The 25,083-nt window shown below is 47.4% G+C and overlaps 1 protein-coding gene and 1 long non-coding RNA gene across 2 annotated transcripts; both read right to left on the reverse strand.

The window, feature by feature from the left end:
* Nucleotides 1-20,278: 20,278 nt before the first annotated feature.
* LOC112896948 lies at nucleotides 20,279-21,128 on the reverse strand. The gene is made up of 3 exons (XM_025965084.1): nucleotides 21,111-21,128; nucleotides 20,925-21,026; nucleotides 20,279-20,842 (listed from the first exon to the last, which is right to left on the reverse strand). Exons 1-3 carry the CDS (start codon nucleotides 21,126-21,128, stop codon nucleotides 20,447-20,449), a joined length of 516 nt encoding a protein of 171 aa, XP_025820869.1. The 3' UTR covers nucleotides 20,279-20,446.
* Nucleotides 21,129-21,168: 40 nt separating this feature from the next.
* Nucleotides 21,169-22,361, reverse strand: LOC112876236. Its single transcript, XR_003225274.1, has 4 exons — nucleotides 22,232-22,361; nucleotides 21,887-22,134; nucleotides 21,573-21,791; nucleotides 21,169-21,487 (listed from the first exon to the last, which is right to left on the reverse strand). It is a non-coding gene; the product is annotated as an uncharacterized LOC112876236 (long non-coding RNA).
* Nucleotides 22,362-25,083: the final 2,722 nt, after the last annotated feature.

Raw genomic sequence — 25,083 nt, forward strand, 5'->3', positions numbered from 1 at the left:
GGAGATTTTGTCTATCTCAAAGTCTCACCCATCCGGGGAACACGGAGATTTCAGGTACAAGGTAAATTGGCCCCTCGATACATTGGACCGTATCGGGTTCTGAAGAGAGTCGGAGTAGTGGCATACCGACTGGAGTTACCAGAAGAAATGTCGGATATACACCCAGTGTTTCATGTCTCGCAATTAAGAAGGTGTTTGAGAGTACCCGAGGGAGAACACGTGCCGGTGGAAACAATAGATCTGCAGCCGGATCTGCGATACCAAGAAGTACCGGTAAAAATTCTGGACACTGTCACTAGGAGGATAAGAAACTCCGAAGTACGGATATGCAGGGTTCAATGGAGCAGACACGGAGTGGAAGAAGCGACATGGGAACGCGAAGAGGCCCTAAAGAAGGAGTTTCCACATCTGTTTAGGAGCCAGCCGAATCTCGAGGACGAGATTCATTTTAAGTGGGGTAGGTTTGTGACGCCCTGAAAATTTATCAAATTAAACTACGCGCTAGAGTATTTCGATCGAAAACCTATTCGTCGTCAAAGCCCCTCCAAACTCTAGCCCTAACCCTCTCTGTTATCCCCAACCGACCGCCGTCCCATTCCGCACCGCTCGGTGGCCTGTCGCCCACGCGTGACCACCCGCCGTGATTGGCGCCGACGCGATTTTCCCCCCTCTTTTCTCCTCGCGCAGTGTGCAAATGTCACGCGCGCGTGGCCGACCGGCCGCGGGCGCCGCCGCGAATCCCGCCGGCACGCGTCGTTCTTTTCCCCATGTTCTTTTCTTTCCTTTCCTCCTTTTCTCTTTTTCTCTTTTCCCATTTCTTTCTTCCCTTTTCTTTTTCTCCCCTTTTCTTTTCCCTCCTCCCTTCTCCTCCCGTCTCCTCTCCCCTGCTCCCGAGCGCTGCTCAGCCGCGCCACCCCCCTCCTGCTCGGCTCCCGTACGCGCGCCTGGCCGCGCCTCGCCGCGCCAGGTACTGGCCGCCTCCTCCCTCACGCGCAACCGCGCCCCTGCGCTCGGTCGTGCACGCCCCGCGCGTGCACCACGCGCCGCGCCGCCCGTCGCACGACCGAGCCGCGACGCCGCGCCGTCCGCCGCTAGCGCCCGGCCTGGCCACTGCTCCCACGTGCGCACCGCCCCACCCCCTGGCCCGCGCCATGCCGCGCCGCACGCGCACGCGCGCGCGCCCAGGCCCGCGACGCCGCGCCGCCCGCCGCTGCCGCGTCCTCCCTCGCCGCTCACGTCATCGCCTGTGCCCGCACAGCCCCTTTCCCCCACGCGCTCGACGACCCCGCCGCCCGCACGCCGCCTCACGACGGCCGCAAGCGGCCGCACGCCATTAATGGCGCCCGTCGAGCCCGGAGACCGGTCACCGCGCGGCCCCGCCTCCCCACCACCTCAACCCGCCTATGAATTGGCCCCTGCCCCGCTCCTCGTTCCCCCACAGCCTCCACCGCAACCACCCACCGCCTCCCGAGCTTCTACCGCCGCCACGCCGAGCTCCCGCGCCCGCCGCCGCCGGCCTCCGTCGCCCGGCCTCCACGCGCCACCCCGGCCCGAGGTGAGGCCGGGGATCGAATCCCCTTCTCTCCCTCCCCCTTTTCCCCCCCCAACCCGAGCCACCGTCGAGCCCTGGCCGCCGGAATCGGCCGGCGCAGGAGCTCCTCTTCCCCTTCCCCTGTTTCCCCGTGGAGAGGGTAAGAAGAAAGGGCTTTTTGCCCAAAAGCCCCCCCTTCCCTGTATTTCCCCAAAAGAAACCCCCCTACTTACTCTCTTTTGCAAAAGAGGCCCTGTTCTTTCCATTATTCCAAAATAAACCCTCCATTACATAAACCTAGATATACTCGACATCCTTTAGCATGCCCTGAATACTTCTAGGATTCACAAAAAGGTCCTTACTCTTTCCGGATAGTTACGAATAAGCCCCTGGACCCCTGTTTAGCCCCTGAAACCTCCTTCACCTCGTCATTTTATGCGCCAAACGACCTCCGATCGACCTGAAACTTTACCACGCCCTTTCTAGTATAGTTCCAACCATGCCATTACGAAACCGCCCAAAAATATTAACCCTATCTCCGTAACTAAATTATTTCCGATACAAGCTCAACGATGAAAGCTTTTAATTCTTTCGCTTGATTGTGTGCCTGTTTGTTTGCATCGTAGGACACGGAGTGAACGAGGAAGGTCCCGACTGTGACCAAGCGAACGCGGACCAGTTCTGGGACCCTGAGCCCGAGGGACAGTGCTTCGATCAGGACCTCCCGCAGGGATTTGATGATGGCAAGTTCAATCCCGCCCTTTGATGCATGTTTCTGTCCTAGTTTTTATACACACAACCTAGTGGCCTATTTTATAAAATTGCATGGTTTTGCTTGCTGGAAACATGGTAGGATAGCCACCCTTGTATGCGATAACCATACCTTGACCACCTGGTTTTATAAAGAAATGTGTGCGTGTGGGAAGGGATAAAATGTGGTTTTGAAAGATGAGTCAGACGGGATGGATGGCATTTCTGTGTGAATTGCCGTTGGTGTGCTCGTACCTGTGTGGTTGAGCGAGGAAGGGAGATGTCTATCTTGTCACCCCTAAGGACCGGGTTGATGTGTCATCTCACCTAGCTTCCTATCGTGCAAACCACTTGATCGTTGTATGGGCAACGGCTTAGCATAAATCCCACTAGTTAGTCTGATAGCCATCAGGAGAGCTGAGAGCAACGGGTGATCAAGGAGAAGGGATAAGCTCTGTGTGACTTATGCCCCGGTTAAACCTCGGAGATAGGTCGAATGACCCCTTGATGGTTCCCGTGGTGGCTAGTCAGGTCTAGCTAAGGTGGATAATGGCTTTGTTGGGATCTGCACCGACACTAAGGTGATCGTGTTGTGGTACCCCACCTGTGGGTAAAGTTGCACACCTCTGCAGAGTTAAAATCTATTCGAATAGCCGTGCCCACGGTATTGGGCAAGTTATGGTGTGGTCACATAACTAGTGTTTCTCTCTGGGAATGGTTGGATTGGTGTGGGTTATTTGGAAAGTGTCCGGCAGTTGTGCCGTGTGCTACGGCGGACGGGAAGTCCGGTAGCAGCCTAAAACTTGGATTCTGTGTGGATCAACAACACTCGTTCCTTGGTGCTTGAAAACTTGTTTTGAAAATGTTTTTAAACGAACCTTTGCATATAACCGAGTTTTCCGCAAATAAACCCTAACCTTATCCTTGGACTGTCCTGTACATTGATTTCTGTTGTAACCCCCTCCGTGGGTGTGATTGGACTTGCTGAGTACGTTTGTACTCACCCCATTCTTACTTTTTACAGCAGAGGACCCAGACTACCTCCCCGAAGACGTCGAGTAGGGTTTCGTCCTGCACCCAGTCTTGCCTGTGGTTAAGGCCACCGCTGAAATTCCACATGGTGCAAGACTCTGATGACCCTCTTTTCGTAGCTAGTGTAGTAGTGTGGGTTTTAGTTGTAATCCTCGCGATAGTGGCGCTTCACTGCCCATTACCGCGAAGGGCTGTACGGTGATGTACCATCTGATGTAATAAAAGTGTTATCAGCCTCCTGGGACTGATAAAGCATCACTTTTAAGTCTTCCCTGATGGGGGGACGCTTGACAAATTAGTCTTGAATGTTCTTTCCTTATCTTCTAGAATATTCAAAAAATAAGTCATCGATGACACATGTCCCGCAGCCCTCGAGCCTTGAATCCAAATCCCAAGGTTTGGAAAAAAGGAACGAAAGAGTCGTAGCATAGATTGTGAAAAAATAAGAATTTGATTTGATGGTAAAAATGAGTAAATTGGTTCAGAAATTCAAAAACCCCTTTTTTCGGGATAACATCCCTGAAAAATGGTTAAGAAAATAACTTTCCCAAAGTAACCCAAAATTACCGCTCAAAATAAATCTTGTCTTGAGCGAAAAAACCCTTCGCATTCCACACAATAATTGCGGGGCCACCGCTGATTATTAAACCACATGGTAACTTAGGGTTTACTCACCCTTTCGCTTGTAGTAGCGTTCGTCTTCCTCTGTTCTATAGCTGCCGCTGCTCCCAGAATTAGGTCTAGGTTATTCCCAGCTCCTTCCCTATGCGGAAAGAAGTCGCTGAGAGCCCCTGCTTCCTCAGAGCATGTCTCCGCCACCTCCATCCTCAGCTCCTGAGCGAATGCGAGTGAAGCAGCTCGTGACATCAAGAATGACGGGCAAGACAGGCACCACCAAGGGGAAAGGAAAGAGATCCGAGCCCGCCGCCACTGCTAGGGACGGATGGAGAACTAGTAAGTGCTCCAAAGCCGATCTGAAAGCACTTGTAGATGAGAGACTGCTTTAGTGCCAAGAGATCATCCCGTGGTGCGCTGCCACTAGGGATAGGAGGCCGTACGAAGAGGCTAATGAGATAGTGCTATGCCAGCACTTTGTCGAGCGCGGGTTAGCATTGCCGACTTCTGATTTCTTCCGCGGTCTCCATTTTCACTATGGCATCCAGTTCACCACCTGAATCCCAATTCAATCCTCCATATAGCCATCTTTGTTCATTTCTATGAAGCCTTCTTAGGGATAGAACCCCATTTCGACTTGTTTTTTCATCTTTTCCATCTAAAAGCTTAACCTAGTGCTGACAAGATAACAGTAGTTAAAGGAGCTGGTCTCCAACTTAGGCAAGGCCTAGAGAAAACATACATCCCATACAAGTTTCCATCTAGCCTGTCTGGCTGGAAAGAACGCTGGTTCTACATTGGGAACCACGCACCTTCACTCCCAGAGAGGATAGCTGGAGTCTCAAAGATAACTGGAGGGTGGATGAAGAGAGCCCCCGAGCTGAGCCAAGTCAACGGACTGCTTACCAGGATCAAGGACCTTAGGGATGGGGGAGTCACCGGAGCTTCGGTGGTGTATTATTGGATATGCAGACGAATTCAACCGCTGCAATAGCGCAATCGCTTTGGCTTCAAGTACATGGGCCTCAAAGATCCGTCTCGGTTCTCTGCGGAGCAAATTCATCAAGCTGAAGCCGCAAGGCGAGTAAGCCAGGTACTCCTTGATGCCGAGACAGTGTCCTATATGCCATCCAAGTTGTTCACTATAAAAATCCTCCCAAACAGGTAGGGATAAATAGTCGTGTCTTTCTGTCAAGTACTTCTCAGTCCTTGACGTTGACATGTACTAACAATAACTTGAACCAGTTACAAGATGATGTAAATATATATAAGGGCATGCCTCCAATCCCGAACATTGACCATCTGAGCCACTTGATGCCATCCTGGCCCGCTACTGATTCGCAGAGCATGAAGGACGACGAAGGGACTGATGATGATCAGACTTTGGCAGAGGTGATAAAGGGCACATAAACAAAGACTGCCTAGGAAAGCCAAAGCTCTCCTGGTGGTGATTCTTTGCCTCATCACCCTAAGGGTCCGAAGGCCACGACCCGGAAGCGCAGGGCTAGTGCTTCGTGAGGTGGTGCTGAAGATGAGACACCTAGGTGAGCATTCTTTCTGTGACCTTGCAAGTACTTTTGCCCAATTTGCAGTTGCTGAGTTTATTGAATTCTTTCATTTTTCTTGATTTTTCTCTGCTAGCTCCTCGAACCCCAAAGCGAAGGGTTGAGGATGTTGCCGGGGATGATACTGTGAAGGAGTAAAGCGTGCCGTCATAGGGGACCTGTCGTCAGGTTCCGCTAGGGCCATGCCGGGGCAAGTGCCGAGGGCTAGCACACAGGCGATGGTGACCATCGCAGTTGCCTTGCCATGGCAAACATCGCCCACGATTGGAAAAAAGGGGTCATTGAATAACCTGGGTGAAGCGCTTGCACCTAGATACTTAGAAGGAAAGTATTATTAGTGAAGAAATCCACTCTGTAAGTATCCAAGTACTTTTTCATTGTGTATTGTAGGTTCATTTTTGTAGATGACAACTCTCATTGTTGTTCTTTGTCTGTAGGCCATCTTGTGCTCTTGTCTTGGAGCAACCTGGCGATGCTACGGGAACTCCAGCCCCTAAGCCAAAGAAAATGTTAGATGATGCCGCGACTAACATGGTTACGGTGACCGTACCGCCCGAGAACTTTGTGTGTGCTGATGCTAAAGCCGATGGGACAGGAGCGGGAGACCAGCCAACCATTGAGGAAGAGCTTGTGGTCAGGGATGTAAACTCGAAGATACGTGCAGGTGAGCACATTGAAATGCCTCCATCCATAGATAACAATGTACCCGTCATATGTTTGATTACGAGTTGTACTAGTTCCAATAACCTACAGCAGCAGTCTGCCACTGAAGATCAAGGCACTGCGGGTCCTTCTTCAGGTGGTATTCTGGTGACTCCTCCCAAGTGGCAACATGCAATCCCGATTGAACTCATTGATGATCTAATGCTGTCATTGGCGACCTTGATGGAGTTCCAGATTACTTTCAAATAATTGTACAAGTTTTCCACGGTAAGTGATCTGTACTGATAAAATCTAACTTTGTCGACTAGTATATGAATTGTCCGACTACTTTTTTCCTGTGATGCAGACCTTAGCCAATCGATCCAGGATCAGGTCAGACAAGCTCAAGGCAATGGAAGATGGAGCTTGCCAATTGCAGGAGAAAGACCGCTGAATTGGAGAGGAAATCATGAAAAATGTTGAGCTTCGGAATAAAATCAATACTTTGAAATAGGAGCATACCCGAGAGGTGTGGTTCTTGAAGGACATTGAAAAATCTTACAAACAAGAACAAGGCTATGGCCAAGACTGACCAAGGTAACAATCTGGTGATTGCTTTTGCCTTGCATTGTTTTATCCAGTTGCTTGTATCTGAACTCGTGCGAGTTCTTTCTTTTGTCGATTGTCCACAGAACTCAATAATATAATAAGATATAAAGAACATCTGGTGACTGACGTGAAGAATCTGGTGTACCGTGCAACAAATGATGTAGAGAAATTGATCAAAGTGCTCCAAGATGCAGATGTGCAACTCGCAGAGTGTATGACTCAGATTAGGGAGATGACTGCTGAGAAGGAGCTGAAAGATAAGGAACTTGAAGAGCTCAAGTGTGTGGCACAAGTAGTCGTATACATGGTGGATACTCAAAAAGAGGGGGTAATCAACAAGAGGACGCTGCTGGAGCGACTCCGTGAAGCCCCACAAAAGATTTCTGGATACATCTTGGAGACCACCAAAACTGATGCAGCGCACGTCCTTGGGCTCGTAAAGTCCTACTAGCCCAAGGCCAATCTGAACATACTAGTTGACAGTATGTCTGCTAATTGCTCTGAGAAGAAATTCTTAGAGTATATTGAAGAAGTAAAACCAGTGGCTCATAAGTTGATTGATAGCTTAGAGCCGGAGTGAACATGATATGTAATTGCTGAACAACTTGTCCATGTATATAAACATGTAGATATGTTTTATTTGTCATTGCCTGTTGATGTGTTCGGTTTGCTTACTCATAGAGTAATACCGAAAATTGTAGAACTTAGATAAATAATGTGGAACGCCCAACGCAGAACTACCCAAAAGGCCATGCCTCTGGAGGTAGTGAACAACTTGGTGTCCAACATAAAGTCCATACAGGGAGAATAAGCGAATCAGGATTTACTCACACCGTGCAATACGCTGGATTGCTTTTGTAGGCATGGGAACCACTTTGACTTTCTCATAGTGACTCATGCCGTTGGTTCCTACAAACTGTTAGGCTAGTACTCGAAGTAGTCGGAGTCGGTAGCAAGTAGTCTTCGCGATTCGGCCCATAGGGCAATTGTAAAAATAGTTGTTCAAAAAGGACTCGTGGCGACAGCCCCTGAGCACTTCTGGTGACTTGGCGTAGTTAACGTGTTGTTTAGTACTCGTGGCGGAAACCCCTGAGTTATGTAGTCTAGCTGAGAGATGAAAAGTAGTCGTTTGAAGATGAAACTAGCTCTTTTCTGATAAACATGCAACGCTGCAGCTGACAACTTTGTGTACAAGTTATCTAAGGGTAAAAACACCATAGGAGCTTGATATTCCAGGAGTTTGGGATCTCCTGGCCATCAGGGTATAGTAGTTGTTGGTGTGACAGTTCGTGTATTTGCAATACTAGATATATTTTGTTAGTGTGAAATATGTGTTTGTTTGTATAAAGCTTATGTGTGTTTGTGTGAAGTTTTTGAAAATTTAAAGTGCAAGTAAAAAGGGGTATTTTTGTAATTACAGAAAACCTAGGGTTGTTTTTGCAAAATGTATTTGGATTAGGATAATTTCAAAATAAGTGAAATATATTTTTCTTACTTTATGTCTTGTAAAAAAATATATATATTTAATCAAAAGTTTAATTGGAAATGAGTATGTTGAAGTGTGTAAAAATTTTGGATAAAATGGTGAAAATAAGGGTATTTACATAATTTTATAAAAGTACAAGTCCTTTTATGCAAATGTTTGATTTACAAAAGTAACTTTAAAATTTACTCAGGACTAAAGTGTAAAAGTGCAGGTCATCATGACATCTCTATCCAACCATCATGACGAGTTTATCCCGTCATCATGACGTGTCATGAATGCTTGCATTTAGGTCCTGAATTTTATAAAATTTCATTCTTTAAGACAAAAGCAATTCAAATCCGACTTTTGTTCAAAGATTCACATGTAAAAATGTAAATTTTGAGTTTTTGAACTTGAGCCCTAAAGCAATGTTGTAGAGCTTAAAAAACTCTCCAACTTTCGTTTTGGGCGTTTCTTCATTTGGGTTTTAAATCAACGGAAAATTTTGTTTTACAAATAGGCCCTCGCAGTTTTCTGTAATTACGTATAGGTCCTTGGAGAATTCCATCCCTTCTTCTCCCCTGTTTTTCTTCTCCCTGGGCTTCCTTATCCACACCGACGGCACATCCCTGGCTTCATCCCTATCCCCACTCGAGTTCCACTCTCTTTCCTCCTCCACCCGGTCTGGCAGTGCTAGCGGCGCAGCCAGGCTCGGCACAGGCGCGGGCGGCGGCTCGGACGCGGCGCGGGGCTGGCGCTGGGGCAGCGCGCGACCCAGGCGGCAGCAGGCGGTGCGGGGCGCACGGGCCGGCGCGCAGCGGCAGCGGCCCCACGCGGGCGAGCCCGAGGCAGCGGGCGCGGCTGGCGGGAGCAGGTGGGCCGAGCGGCGCTGGTGTGGCGCGCAGGCAAGCCCGGGCGGCGCACAGGTGCGCGCGAGCGGCGCTTGAGCAGGGCAGCCGCGGCTCGGCGCAGACGCGCTAGGCGCGGTCCAGGTGGGCGCAGCAGCACGCAGGAGGGTGGAGCGCGCAGGCGGCAGGCCGGCGCCTGGCGAGCGCCGAGCGGTGCAGGCACCCGGGCAGCAGGCGTGCGAACGGATAGCGGGAGGAGCAGAGTGCGTGGGAGCAGAGCGTGCAGGTGAAGCCACGGCAAAGGCAGACGCGGAGCGCGCACAGGAGGCGTCGGGGCGCGCAGCTGCGGGCATCAGCGCGGCAGAGCAGGAGCGGCCCGAGCGAGCGGCGTGAACTGAGCCGGTGAGCGCGAACGCAGGGAGTTGGCGCGGCTCGGGACCGGCGGGGCACGGACGGCAGGCGATGCGCGCGCGGTGCGGGTGTGTGTGGGTGCGGCGTGCACGGGCGAGCGGCGCCAGAGCGGAAGCGGCGGCCGCAACAGGCACGCGCGCGAGTGGAACAGAGCGCCGGCGGCTCCAGGCGACACGCGTGAATGGGCAAGCACAGGACTGGAGCGGTTCACGGGCGGTGCAAGAGCAGAACGTGGGCGACGCCGAGCAGGTGGCGTGAGCGTGCGCGCGGTGATGCGCGGAAACTGTCGGTGTGTGCAGGTGTTGGGCGGTTGGAACGGAGCGGGCTCGTGGGCACGAGCAGGCGATGCTGGAGTGCGACGTGCCGAACAACGACACGCGCAGGAGGAGTTGTGGTGGAGAACTATTATGCGAGATGCAGGAACGCGATGGCCGTTTCGAGGACGCAGCTCAGGTACTCGACAAAATGACGATACGCGTGGTGCTGGAGAACGCGAGGATCCTGCTGTGGAGCGAGGCGTCAAGGGTGCAGGACGCCGTCGGGCGGATGTTGCAACGGCGTGCCGAAAGGTCGCACGCAGTGCGGGAGGTGCGGCGGTGCGACGATTCGGGGCGGACCCGCCCAGGGGCAGTAGAGCCGCACGTAGAAGACGTCGAAGGCCGTTGAGGAGAAAGCAGTGGACGAGATCAGGCGGCACGGTGAACTTTTCGTGGAGGGTTTGAAAGTGGTCAAGTGCGAGCAGACCATGGCCCTCGCAGGGGCAGAGAGGGCAAGTGTAGCGCGGCGAGGCGAAAGCGGAGGTCCGGACGGATTTGGACTAGCACGTCCATGGATACAAGCGAGGGTGCCCTACCGGTGACCGGCTCGACTCGAGTCAGCAAGTGCGTGCGTGTACAAGACAACAGGCCATCTTCCACCCACGGCAACCATCCCCGACAAATTTCTTCGTCAACCATGGAATCTCGTCATCGTCGAGCTCATCTTATCGCCGATCCTGTCCATCGCGGGAATTCACTTTCCGCCCATTCTTCTTCCACATCCGAAACTACCCTAAGGTTTGCCCTGTTTTGCTAGATGCTTTGCTAGATCTTCTTAATGCCGGCGGTTCCTTTGCCGGGATATCGTCGTTAACTTCCTGTTATCTGTTTTTCCCGGACCAGGGACTTGATTGCTATGTTTTAGAAAGTTCTAGGGTGAAAGTTCTAGGGTGTTCTTCGTAAAATTTCCAAAGCTTTCTGTATTTCAAATCGATGAACTTCTACATTTCATAGATCTTCATAAAAAGTTCATAAAAGTACAAAATCAGTTTTGTTTGAAACCCTAGGTTAAAATCTACAAGTTTTATGTTGTGATCTTGAGTGAAAGTCTTTGATGTGTGATCTAGGTTAAATGTTAGGGAAATGAAGGCTTTATTTGTGTCTTTTGTGATAAGTAGTTAATCCATCACACGAACGCTCATATCCCTGCCATCAAGACATTGTTCTCGTCTTGGTTGCAATCTCCTTAAGGCCCCTTTCGTATAAGGATTCCTGCTAGTCCATGTGCATCTGCTGCTTAGCCACTATATCTCGGCAGCTATGCTTCAGTGTCAGGTTAGCAACCCAGCCACTTAGCATCCGTTTTCCTTGAATCTATGATAATTCTGCGTAACAGCTGTCAGCCGATACATTTCTTTTAATATGTTCCTACCATCGGTTGGTTAGCTGATACGGTTGATCCCTTTCTAATATCGACTACCGCCGATACCAGTCTTTGTTTGTCCTACATCGTCTACACATAGTCGATGCATCGAAGATGCACCCACAATCTTAAAGTTCTTGCCATCGGCCGACCCGAGCCGATTTTAGTTGCTTTTCCATATCGGTCAAACCTGACCGATCGATCCTTAGTTTCCCCATCCTTATCCACACACTTCTATCAGTCGATTTATCGACTGAGAGATCAGCTATCTATATCTATCGGTCATATACCCTTAACCACACTCCAATCGGCTGTACGTCACTCAATTGTTGTGCTGACGTAATCAAGTCGATACAACCACACCTAGTTACCCCGGGATAACACTTAAGTACATCGCAGTTAAAACACAACTGCTTTAGGAATCACCCCTCTGCTGAAATACTCAATACTTTCATCGATCGTCTAAGAACCCAATGCACTCATCAATCGGCTAAATCCATGTTGTTCCCATCGGCTCTGTTGTAATCTTCAACGAGTAGCCGATTCTAGTTAGTTGTCCCCCTAAAGCTCTGTCTAGATTTAGTTCAGATCTTTTTGGTTGTTATATGAGTGGTATGTTACATGAATGTTGGATTGCAACTTTATTGTGAAGTAAAATAGTTTTGTGTACACATTTGAATGTAATGTTGCATTGCATGTAGATACGACTACTTCTACGAACGGTACCTACGAGATCTCCCAGGAGTCTGCGGGAGGATCTTTCTGAAGACCAAATGAACATCACCAAGGATTAACTGAAGCTCCGAACCAAAGTTCGGAAGATATTGACATTACTGACTTCAGTCCCACCAGTAAAGGCAAGCCCCGGACATATCCCACTACTTTATTTACACTGCAATCTATGTCTATCTATATTATATCTTGCATTAAGTCTAGGAATTGAAGTGAAACCCTAGATGCATGAATCCTAGGAATCCAATGTAATGCTCCCGAGTCCTTATCGGATAGTTGCTCCGCTAATAGGACCGGTAGAAGTCGAGTGATTTCCTGTCACTCGCGCGATATAGGAATTGCATGTTTACATTTCTGCAATCACTATAAGGATGACGGACAGGGTCATGTGTTGTATCATGACCTGGAAGTTTACCCTGTCTGTTTTGATAAAAGCTTTAAGGTCGAAATGTGTGGTAGTGGTGGCTAAGTTTTTGAAAGTACTAGCCACATGCCGCGAAATATGGTAAGCGGTAAGCCTAGTAACCAATCGGCCCGGCAAGTGGACATACCTCCCACCACTCGATTTTACGTTATGTATACACGCACCGACGTGCGGGAGTACGTTCTGCAAGGCAGACAGGAATACGGTTTTTGTAGTCGCGCTACAGACGTATGTCCTGCACACATTGGGTGTGCGTACGGTCCTACAGTCGCTTGTGGTGGACCTGATCCACGACCCGGAATGAAAGGCAAACGGTTGCTTTGGAACGCCCTGTTGGTATTCCAAGCGTGTGTGTTAGGTTTACCTTGCAAGGTTAAATTCGATTCGAATCGTCCGCCTCTCACGAAGATTGAGATTGCTTATCCCTTTTACCACATCGAGTAAAAAGTGTAATTGTTGAAGAAATAATCTTGATGGATGATAATCACTACCTTGCTTGCTTAGTGTAGGTGCTAATCTAGAATAAATACTCAACTAGAAGATGAAAGCTAAAACTTGAAAGTAGTTCATACTCTTTGTTGCCTTTCAGCTGAAAATAAACCCAGAGCCTTTACAATGCCTTCATGAGTCTAGTTATGGGCTAAAGTATACCCAATCCCGGGTAAGCCTTGCTGAGTATTAGTATACTCAGCCTTGCTAGTTTTATGCTTTTCAGGTAAAGCCTTTGAAGACCCAACTCTTTCCCTGTCATGGCCCTGTGCTCTTCCAGAAGGTTGGTCCGTGGAATGGGATCCGTCCCCGACCAACATTGGTGATACCGAGTGATGTCGTGCCTGGGCTTAGCATGACATCCGTCTTAACGACGTGTTGTAATCGTCGCGTATGTTTTCCGCTGCCAAAACCATAGCTTTAATGGTTTGTAATCTTTTCTCTAGATTTGAAACTTCATACTTCTTTTGGAAATTCTTATAATGTAATTCCCTATGATGTAAAATGTGATGGTGATTGTATCTCTGGACTCACCTTCGTGTGAGGTAACCTTATTGGATCCTGTGTATCGGTGGTTTATCGGGACGTTACCCGACAGGCCAAGGGATTATACCGTTTGAAGCACGTTGGAGCCCTCTGGAGTGGACTCGCGTACTTGAGCCGGTATAATTCAGGTTGGTTCTGCCACAGTTGGTATTTCTTAACGTTCATGAATAAGATCCGCAAGCGCACGGAGATACGGTTGTAGGACTTCACCCGGAGAGTATTCAAAGTATCATATAATTCTCAGGGAACGGAGGTGTAACGGTCTCTAGCTAGTTTACCCAGGAAAAGGAAGAGATAGGATGGTCCTGGTTAGTGTGGTTGACTAAGGATAAACATTCTTGAGGAAGATAAGTGTAGGTATTACCCGCTTGCTTCGGGCACCGGCTTACACCTGGTTTGCCAAGTGTATCCAGCTATTAGCTCTACGCTAATCCGAACGTGGGGGACTATGAAGGACGTATAGGGCTATCACCACCTGCCGCGTACCCTGATAGACCATGGGAAAGGGTAGCAGACAAAGGCGACTTCAAGCCTAGACACCATGTCTACGCTATTGATCACTACTTCTAAGCCCGGCCAGACTCCGTCTTAAGACTCAAGTCCTTAGGCTAGAAGCAAACATCCAAGGACGAATAATGATCCTGCAAGCAAATGATAACTAGAACTTAACCTTGATAAGTACTCACCACCGTAGATGAACCTGGATACTTACTCAAAAGGGTCTCGTATCCGCCGAGGTACAAGTAGAGGGAGGCCAACAACTCCAGCTCTCCTCCCAAACTTCTCCTCCACACACTCCCTAACCTACTCTACAAAGTAGCTCTAAAAGGGTGGAGTCCCCCTACTTCTTCTTTTCTCCAAAATGATGTGTGTTGAATGAGGGGGAGAGGCCTCCTTTTATAGTCTCCAAGGTCGGTTTCTGCCATCCCTCCATTAGGAAACCTTAGCCATAGGCTTGAGGAAGAGTAGGGGGCACTCCATGTCGAAGTGCACCTGGCCGGGAGCCTGTCTGGGTTTGGATGAACCTAGGTGGAGCTCCCGCAGGCCCGCCTTCCTCTGGCTGGCTGACAGGTGGGCCCTGGTGCTGATTCTCAGTGATTTGTGGCTGGGCACGCCCGTTTACTCTGATTTGTGGGCCCTTCAATCCGATGTGGTGCAGCCGACAATCTTCTGTGCACTATTTGCTGTGTATTCTTTGTGTTTTCTTCTTATTCTGGACTTCCATCCCTGAAACAGTTAGATAGCCAAAATAATTATGGAACTAGGTTAGTGATGCAAATATGTGAGTAAGAGGTTTGGTTTTCCTTTATTTGTGAGTATAGTTGATGGTTGGATTTTGCATTTAAGGATCGTCAACAGTAGTCGTTATGACCCTAGTCTTGTAACTTTAGCAACAATGAAGGGACCTTCCCATCGCGAGTTGAGCTTGTGAAGCCCTATCCCGTCTTCGATGCGACAAAGGACCAAATCATCGATGCTGAATGACCTCTCCTGTAGATTGCAGTCGTGGTAGCGTCGTATGCCTTGTAGGTAGCAAGCTGACTGTAACAGGGCGTTGCGTCTGACTTCTTCTGCCAAATCAAGCTCTAGATATCTTGATTGATCAGCTTCGCCTTCTTCATACAGTCGTATGCCATGAAATCCAGGAGAATGTAAATTGGAACAAATGGATATAAGGTAACCAATGCCATTGAGGGTACAAGTGGACAAGAAGATTATAAAATGTAACCGCAATGGAAAGGAGGGGAAAAAAGAAAAGGATACAGAGTTAGATAAAAGTAGCATCAAGGATGAGATAAATGAAGAAAGATGAGGAATAAACAACAAGAGGGTCAAGGATATGGTCAAATATGACTTTTATGTCAGAATAGATCTTGGAAAACGACCATTGCTATCTAGGCTGGCGTCCTATGGTCGACACTGCTCTAATACCATCTCTATCATACCCGGTTTTTAAGGACAAAACCGAATGCATAACTATATGTATACCAGGATCAAGTTCCATACATATAGTGACTTCATTAGTGAATAATCAGCAACAGTATCACGAAAAGAGAACTAAAAGACTATAAATATTATCAGAGTTATACAGCTTATCTTGGAAACGAAGACTCCAAACTTCACAGGCAATCGACCGGGGGTTGCGCAGGCCTAGAACTCGGCATCATCTTCAAAAGACTTCAGATCATTTTCTCCTCTGAGGAGCAATTATAACAAGCGTGAGTACACTTATGGTTGGTACTCAGCAAGTGTTGGGAATTATATGACATGAAGGCCAAAATCAAGGAATGGCTGACTGGCTTATTGCGATAAGCAATTTTAGTTGGTCATATTTTATTAGCACCTGATTACTATGGTATATGTTCATACCAAAACCCACATTAAAAGAGATAGAAGAGATACAGCATAAGCATAACCACAACCATAAACATAACCATAACCATAACCATAACCATGGTCCACGATGTAATTCATCTTCAAGTTCAATTAATCATGTGAGGGTCCAAGCCACTCTTAACCGTGAGCACGGCTGATATATCAGTTTTCACTCTGCAGAGGCTGTACACTTTACCCACAATTCATGTCTCCCGATTTGCCCGAGGTAGCTAGCCTCTTAAACACTTCCGAGGTGAGTGGCAAGAGATTCACTACGAGGCCTTTACAAAGATTCCCTAACTTATGATAATCCGCTAAGGTTTCAAGTCAAAGCGGTCATAACCCTCCCTAATGAGGAAACACCTTAGCCAAGGACCACATAGCCATGTGCCTTCAAAGGACCGAGCTATACCCCGTCGATGTAACCCCTCTTGCCCTTTCGGTAAGATTATCAAGAAAGAGACGATAAGGTAACAAGATGGGTATCAAGAAAGAGAGAAAATGGACTTAGATCTTCTGTGCTAACTTTCGCTAGGGAGCAAGAAGATGGCGTTGACGAGAGATTCGTAAAGTCTAGAGGTAGAAAGGAGAGATCAGGCAAAAGAGCTTCTGACGAGGAGAAAAATGATATGACAAGATGGGTATCGAGACAAAAGATGGAATTTGGGTTTGGGTCTTTTCTGCTCGCTTATGCTCTGATACCACCTCTGTCACACCCAGTTTTTAAAGACCAAACCGAATGCATAACTATATGTATGCCAGAATCAAGTTCCATACATATAGTGACTTCATCAGTGAATAATCAGCAACAGTATCACGAAAAGAGAATTAAAAGACTATAAAGATTATCAAAGTTATACAGCTTATATTAGAAACGAAGACTCCAAACTTCACAGGCAATCAATGGGGGGTTGCGCAGGCCCAGAACTCAGCATCATCTTCAAAAGACTTCACATCACTTTCTCCTCTGAGCAGCAATTATAACAAGCGTGAGTACAATTATGGTTGGTACTCAGCAAGTATTGAGAATTATATGACATGAAGGCCAAAATCAAGGAAAGGCTAATTGGCTTACTGCGATAAGCAATTTTAGTTAGTCAAGTTTTATTAGCACCTGATTACTATGGTATAAGTTCATAACAAAACCCACATTAAAGAGATAGGAGAGGTACAGCATAACCATAACCATAACCATAACCACAACCATAACCATGTTCCACGATTTAATTCATCTTCAAGTTCAATTATCATGTGAGGGTCAAGCCGCTCTTAACCGTGAGCACGGCTGATATATCATTTTTCACTCTGCAGAGGCTGTACACTTTACCCACAATTCGTGTCTCCCAATTTGCCCAAGGTAGCTAGCCTCTTAATCATTTCCGAGGTGAGTGGCAAGGGATTCACTACGAGGCCCTTACAAAGATTCCCTAACTTATGATAATCCGCTAAGGTTTCAAGTCAAACCGGTCAGAACCCTCCCTAATGAGGAAATACCTTAGCCAAGGACCACATAGCCATGTGCCTCAAAAGGACCGAGCTATACCTCATCGATGCAACCCCTCTTGCCCTTTCGGTAAGATTATCATAAACTAGAGTCTCTAATTAATTAGCCAAGACCCGAGCCATATAGTATTGTGGTTGCACTATTTTCCTGGGTGGTTCTCCATGTTCCGATTAAACATATAATCTTGTGATTAACAACACAAAGAGCATGAACATGGATAAAACAGGTGTAGCATCATCATTATCATCATCATGGTTATATATTATTCCCGAACCGGAACAAGTTATAGCAACTAAGCAATAGCTACCCAACGTAAAGATAAAACCCAGGTTGACAAGGAATGATCATAAAGACTAGGCATATGCTTAATTAGGATCCATCAATATTAGGACACATGCATGCATATAAAGAAAAAAGTTATATTTATTGTGATTATTAGGATAAAAGAATGATCAAGGAAACACTTGCCTTTCTTTTAGAGAATAGCTGCTCAGAGTCTTCAACTCTTGTTCTTGAAACTCTAAATCTTCAAAGCTCTTGGATCACGCCCTTTCTAACGTCCTACAAGCATCAGGCCGAAATCATACAAGCAAATAAACAAACAAGAACAACTAAGAACGGGTACACCAAATAAAAAGAAAGCTTTAAAAGAGCATACTAAAGAATAGGGTTGGTTGCTACGGTCAAAAGAGCGCAAGAAACACGAAAAACGGAGGTAGGGTTGAAAAGATACAGCTATATGAAGATTTATATCATAAAAGAAATAAAAGAACTATATGCCTTCATTTATTTTAGTTTAGAAAACTAATGTAAAGGATATAAAAGAGAAATATCCCTACTTATAATTAACTCATATTATAATTGCATTTATAAAAGCAAAGTAGAACTTAGTCAAATTTTATATATAATTCTCTATGTACAAATTATCTGAATTAAACAATTAATTAGAAAAGAAAACTTGTGAGAACATCTAAACGCATAACTTTATGATTCGAGTTCAACTAAACAATTTAAATTACAAACACATTTAAGTTGATATTAATCAAATTAACATTAATTATGAAAACCGGAGTAAAGACTTAATTGGATTTTATTTCAGAAAACTAGATGAGAGGATATTATTCAAATTAAATTGATATCTAATTTTAAAAACAGGAATTATGGTACAACAACACTGCTAAACGATAGCTTAGGGTTTTAGAAAACTAATGCAAAAGGAACGAATCGAAACGGATCTAAAACGCGGAAACTACGCTTGAAACAGCGCTGCAGGGATCTATACATAATTAACTATAGACTTCGGAGATTAGCAGGAAAGAATTACTAGACTCAGGAAATAGTGCTTGCAAATACAGAAAAGTTTAGGGTTAGATCTAAAAAATACCACGGGTGGGGCTGGATTGAGAAGATGTAATAGATCCAGGGGGTTTTCTGCGAAATCTGCAAGACACAGGAAAGAATAGGAAAATTACAGAATCTTCCAGGGACCTAATCGCAAAACCTGCACAGCACAGCACCCATGGCGCTGGTGGGGTACTGTAGCTCAAATTCCCGTCGATTTTGGGCACGGGAGATCGCGGGAAGCAGGGCAAATGAAAGAGGACGACGAGGGGATTCCATTCCATACCTTACTTACCACGGGGACGCATCGAGGTGATCGAATTTTACGAAGGAAGATGCGACGGTGGCTCTGTTCATCTATTCTGGGCAGCTGTACTGTTTCTGTGCGTGTAGCCTCCAGGGGAAATGGGCAGGGGAGATGGCGGCGCACAGGGGAAGGGCAAGGCACGGCGCTAGGCGTGGAGGAGTGGCACAGCGGTAGGGTGGTCGCGACGCACGGTTGCAGGAGGAGGAGCGCACGAGGCAGGAGCGATGGGCAGCAGGGGCTAGGTGGCGCTCCTGGGTAGGGGCGCACGGGCAGGGCCGCAGGTGTGCACGAGGCACAGGCTGCAAGGGGAAGCGGGCCTGCAGGGGCTGGGCGACGGCGCGTCTGGTGGTGGCGCTGGGCGGTGCAGGAACGCGAGGAGGAAGGCGGCGGCTGTGCAGAGATGAGCGGAGGAGGAGGATGCGTGGGGCAAAAAGATGCGAGGCTAGGGTTACGCGAGTAGGATTTATAGGGACGCGGAGGTCTGACATTTGGCAACCAGGAGGGCACGAGGGCTCGTGGGGAGAGTGCGCGGCGTGCAGGTGGGCACGAGGCCGAGTGATTCGGTCGTGGGCCGAAATAGTTTCAGCCTTGGGCCGAGCATGAAAATGAGCTGACAGTGCTGTCGAATGCAAACGAGCCATTCGAAAGCACGAAAGAAGAGAGATATAGAGAGAGGGAGAGGGATCAGGCTAGGTTGTTCGCGGTCTGTTCGGATTTTGCAACGGCGATGCTAGTCGCCAGAGCTAACACTTACGAAACCAGAAAGATCATCGGAAACCACCGAAGTCGGGCTACGACTCCGTTTCGAGCGTGCACTACAAGAAATCTTAGCTTTTATGACAAACCGAATCTGTCATGTAAAGTACGCAATTGGTCATAAAAAGTAAGTTATGACCAAAATCCCCGCGTCACAGTGTCGTCACAAAACGACCGTCACATAAAGTACCTCGTGACGGTTTTATGGTCCACGGTCACAAAATGTCTGTATCTTTTGTGACGGAGGGTTTGTAGCGTCACATATTGTTTCCTTTTATGACGAGCACTTCTATCATATATTAGCTAGTCAACGCATCACATTATGTATGAGTCGTCACAAATGCTAAGACGAAGAACAAGTTTCGATGGTTTTTTGTGACATCGCAGTGTCGTCATGTATAGTTTTTGTAGATTATGTGACACTTATATTTTGTCATGTTTTGTACTAGTTCGTATGCTATTTACACACATTTGCAGACGAGTCTGTGGCGTCACAAATTGGCATTCCATTCATGATGGCGTCGCCCCACTGGTCTTTCATCACAGCATACAAAAGCATAATTAATACACATATATCAGCCATCATCCACAGGATTGACACCACAATTCTCAAATCATTCAGAATTCACAGGTCAACACAATTCACTGAAGCCATCATGGATACACATGTTCCAACCACAAACTTGCAGCATACTTGTTCAACCACATAGTTCCAGGTTCAACCACACATGTTCCAACCACAAAGTTCGAAGCACAGACTAAGTTAAAGCAATGTAGCAAAAGCTTAGACAAAGGCCTCATCCTCAGAAACTGCAGTCATACCTCAATCTTTCTGAAGTCTCAGGACAGCTCGCAGCAGCGCATTAGTCTCCTCAAACCTGCTAGTCATCCCCCTCACTTCCTCTTGGGTCTGCCGCAGCAAATTTTGGTTTTCTTCAAGTGCGTCCTGCTGAGCTTGAAGTTGTGCCTGCAACTCTTCCCGCTTCCTAGCAGCTTCCTCTCTTTCAGCTTGGAGGGTTGCCTCAAACTCAGCTCGGATGCGTGCTTGTGCTGCTGTCGATGAGGACTGAGCATTCTTTGATGGTCGAGGGGCACCAATGTTAGGAAGAAATGTGGATGAGCGGCTGATCTCGCTAAGAGTTTCATCAACAATCTTGGTGGGAGATTTTTTTTCTTCTCCTTCTTCTGGCTCTCTATCCTTCTCTGCCACCATCCGTTCCTACATAAAGAGAATGCAGTTAATAACAAGGCCAGGCACGTACTTGCTTATAATAGATGTATCAAATCATTTTGGAACTTACATATATTTCATTGGCAAGAGGAGTGCGACCATTTTTGGAACTTTTCATACATTCCCCAAAGAACTCTACAGCATCTGGATCACTGTTGTTGTACTTAGGCCTCTGCAGCAAGTAAAAGCCTTGGATGACTTTGAAGCACACATCTCAGTTTGCATTGCATAGTAACAAAAGGATCCAGCCGAAAACCAGGCAATCAGTGTGCATACAGAACAAAATAATCACATACAGTACAAGAAGCAAAATGTTTAGTATCAGAAAGAGCCTTGCCCTTTTCATCCATCTTTCTCAGTTTCCCTGTGCAAATAAATTCCAAAAGGAAAAACACTACAAATAGCTATTCAGTAGAGGAAAAACACTACAAATAGCCATGAACTACATTTTCCTTTGCAACATAACAGGAGCTTAAAGATGTTGAACATACAACCGAAAAGCACCCCAAAAGTGCCCCAAAGTGAAAGCAATAGTATTACCAGGCTGTATCGATAGGCTATGTAGGACCTAGAACCAGTTTTTTGGTGAAGCTGCACCTTGGATCGGTTTACTTTATTCTTCGCAGATTTCTCCTGCACCACAAATGCAATACAAACTTCTAATTGACAGGCATAGTTTGATTGCATGTTAACAAAAGCAGTGATGCAGGCCATGGACCTGATTCTTTGGGTCACACCAGTACTTTACGAGCTCGATCCACTCCTCTGTCTTCATTTTAGGTGGAGGTTCTTTGGCCAACAGCTGTTCCATTGTGAGGGACTCGTCGAAGTACTTCCTTTTTAGGTGATACCTCTGCTACTTTACTCCCTTCTTAATGATATCAGTGCATGCAGATTTGCTTGGTCCATCATTCTTAACATCCACATCCAACCTATTCTGCAGTCACACAAATCATTTATTTGACAAAATTTCTTACATGGGAGTAGAGCTAGTAATGAAAGAAAGTAGTTGAAGTGAATTAGGTGTCTCACCGCCACTTTATCAAGCACTTTTTGTACTTCTACTGGCCCCCCATCTTTTTCATAAAGCTTCCAAGATGTGTAGATAGGCAGCTTGTCTCTAAGAGCTACACCAGTTTCTGATGCCAGCTTCGCTGCTTGAAGTGGGACATCAGGTCTTTTCTTCCCTTCAGCCACTTGGATAGGCAGCTTGTTTCCTCTCTTTATCATCTTCTCTAAGCCAAGCCCTATGGTTTTCTTGCGGACTTCCTTTCGGGGCGCTGCATTGGCAAATAACATGCAAAATGGGTTATTATAGCAGCCACAAATGTAGATATTGAATGTAGATAATAGTGGTTGGAAACACATATTGATTACCAGGAACAAAGTCACCAACTGGTTCTCCTTCAATTGTATGACCCTCTGAATCGGCATCAACTTGGTCATTTGCGTCATTGATGTCATTGCTTTGCCTAGAGCTCTGTACACCTGGCGAGGTTTCTATAGGAACTGATTGGTTAACACTAGTCGTGGGAGTAATTTGTGGAAACACGGCAAGGATGGGTGTAGGAGTAGGAGTACTATGCTCAGTGTTTCCACTAGGCGTAGATATGGGTGGACTGGTGCTGGGTAATCTAGAAGCACTGGAAATGGGATTAGTTTTAGGGTTGGCTTTCGAAGCGGTCTTAGCAGGCAAGCGCAATCTTTCCCTAGGTGGTGGACGGCCTCCTGGCGATGCCATGGCTGCCTGTTGCCTAGTTAATCTGGTAGGCGTGCACGGTGGTAGCTGGTTTGCATCCTTAGGTGGTGGACGGCCTCAAGGCGATGCCATGGCTGCCTGTTGCCTAGTCAATCTGGTAGGCGTGCACGGTGGCAGCTGGTTTGCATCCCTAGGTGGTGGACGGCCTGCAGGCAATGCCATGGCTGCCTGTTGCCTAGTCAATCTGGTAGGTGTGCACGGTGGCAGCTGGTTTGCATCCCTAGGTGGTGGATGACCTCGAGTAGGCTTGGCTGCCTGTTTCCTAGTAAATTTGGTAGGCGAGCACGGTGGCAGCTGGTTTGCAGCCGCCATTTGTGCCGTCTTTTGCTTCTTAGTGCGAGTTCCTGGAACCATCGCTCGTACCTGCCAAGAGAAACATGCATCTTATCGATTAAGGATAATGAGTGAAGTACATTAAATGACTACAATGAAGTACATGATTGAAAAAGACTAACTACATACTTGTTAATTGGCCTAGTAATGCATCTCACCTCAGTATTATCCTCATTTTTTAGGTCATCATCGTAGTCATCATCACTGTCACATTGGTTATCAATGTCAGAGGATGGGTCATATTCATCATTGTCAGACTCTATTGTCTTCCCCATGCACTTTTCCTTTTTCGAAAAAACATCTCTAACATCCTGATCTAGTATTGGAATACCCAGAGACGCAAAAATTTCCTGGACCTCTCTTACCCTTTCATCCCTTTCCAGCTCGTACTGAGTTTTTTTCATTTCTTACTTAGGTTTCATGAAATGCACAGAGAGCAGAAACTGGATCAGTTTCTGTAAAAGAGATGCAAAAGAACTAACAAATCAGTATTCTTTAAAATGTTAGGAAGAAGAAAAAATAACAATTAACAGAATGTAAGATTACCAAGCAATGGAGGAGAAGGGGGAACTAACAAATCATGATTCATTAACTCATTTGCAGGCAACAGCTTCAGTATTCAGACTGTAACTTTTCTAAACATTTCTAGACCTGCAATTACCAAGCAATGGAGGAGAAGGGGGAAGCAGACTACCTTTGGAGGAGGAGGAAGCAGACTATAGCCGGCGTTGAGGAGTGCACGTGGATGCCTTCGGTGCGCCTCTGTCCGAGCAAAGTTCAGGATGTCGACGGGGCTCTCCGGCCTCTGGCGTTGACGTGGATGTCGTCCGCACTGGGCGCCGCTAAGTGGCGGGGAGGTAGGAGGAGGCCATGCTCGTTGACGTTGCGGGGTTGAGTGACAGCGGGCCGGGGGTGGTGGGTCGGCGCGGCAGCGGGGGTGATGGGTCGGCGCAGCAGCAGGGGCTTGAGGGACAGCGGGGTGGTGGGTCGGCGCGGCAGCGCGGGTGGTTGGTCGGCGCGGCAGCGGGCCGGGGCTGGAGGGACGGCGGGGGTGGTGTGTCGGCGAGGAGAGGGGACCAAGGATTGGGGATTTTTCCCCTATCCCTAGCCGGGCAAGAGGATAAGGCGAGGGGCGATTTGGATGGCTTGAGCGGGAGGTGGGGTGGGTCCCGTGTGTCGGCGAGCGGGATAGCGCGGGAGAGAGCCAGGTGCGGCAGCGAAAATTTGGCCCTGGCGGGTGGGCCCGGATTGTCAGTGACCCTTTGAGTTCTATTAGGATTTCAAACCGATTTTTAGGCCTAGTAAACGATTGAAAATGAAATGAACATATAAAACAAAAATGTTCAACTCGTCCAGTTCTACATTTTTGGTTTTGGCTATTTTTTCATTTGAACTTTTGTTGACAGTTTCAAATTTGAATTTCAAATTTGACGGTCTATGGACTAAAAATTGGTGTGCTAAATACTTTCAAAATAAAAAGTGATGAACACAAAGATTGCACATCTCATCAAAATGAACACTTTTTGTTTTGGTAGTTAGTTCATTCGAGAAAGTGGCAGTAAGTTTGGTCATAAAAATTACATGTCTCACTAATAGTTTCATGAGGCTATATGAGAGATTGTTCCCTCGACTTGTAAATCGTTCAAACTTTGGAACATGAAAATATGATCAAAATCAACAAAAAAATTTGAATGATCATGATTTTACAAATTTTTAGAAAAAAAAGCATCAGATTTCGAGATGGTATGTAGGAGAAAAATTTGTTACAAGATTTAGACATGAACATCTGGGCCCACATGTCATTGATATGCTGGACAACCTGGCCACTGTGTGCCCGCTTGGCCACTGCTCATTGTGTTGCCGCTTGGCCACTACCTGTAGGCATCAGGCCGGCCCAACTGGCCTGCTGCCTTGCCGCCCCTCCCCTCACCCTGCAGGCTTGCCGGCGACCAGCACCTGCACTCACCGGCCTTGCCGCCCCTCACCTCCAGCAGCCGCCGCCCCTCCCCTCACCTGCATCTGGCGCCCACCCCCTCAGCTCCAGCAGCCGCCGCCCCTCCCCTCAGCTGCATCTGGCGCCCACCCCCTCAGCTCCAGCAGCCGCCGCCCCTCCCCTCACGTGCATCTGGCGCCCACC

Source organism: Panicum hallii, chromosome 1 (genome assembly GCF_002211085.1).
Source record: "Panicum hallii strain FIL2 chromosome 1, PHallii_v3.1, whole genome shotgun sequence".
NCBI lineage: Eukaryota > Viridiplantae > Streptophyta > Magnoliopsida > Poales > Poaceae > Panicum > Panicum hallii.

Bases quoted from the DNA above. Each gene is read 5' to 3' on its own strand.
- LOC112896948 (XM_025965084.1), bottom strand. The intron at 20,843-20,924 runs GTAAGTTCCAAA...CTCTTTATGTAG, and splicing joins CTCTTGCCAATGAAATATAT to GAACGGATGGTGGCAGAGAA.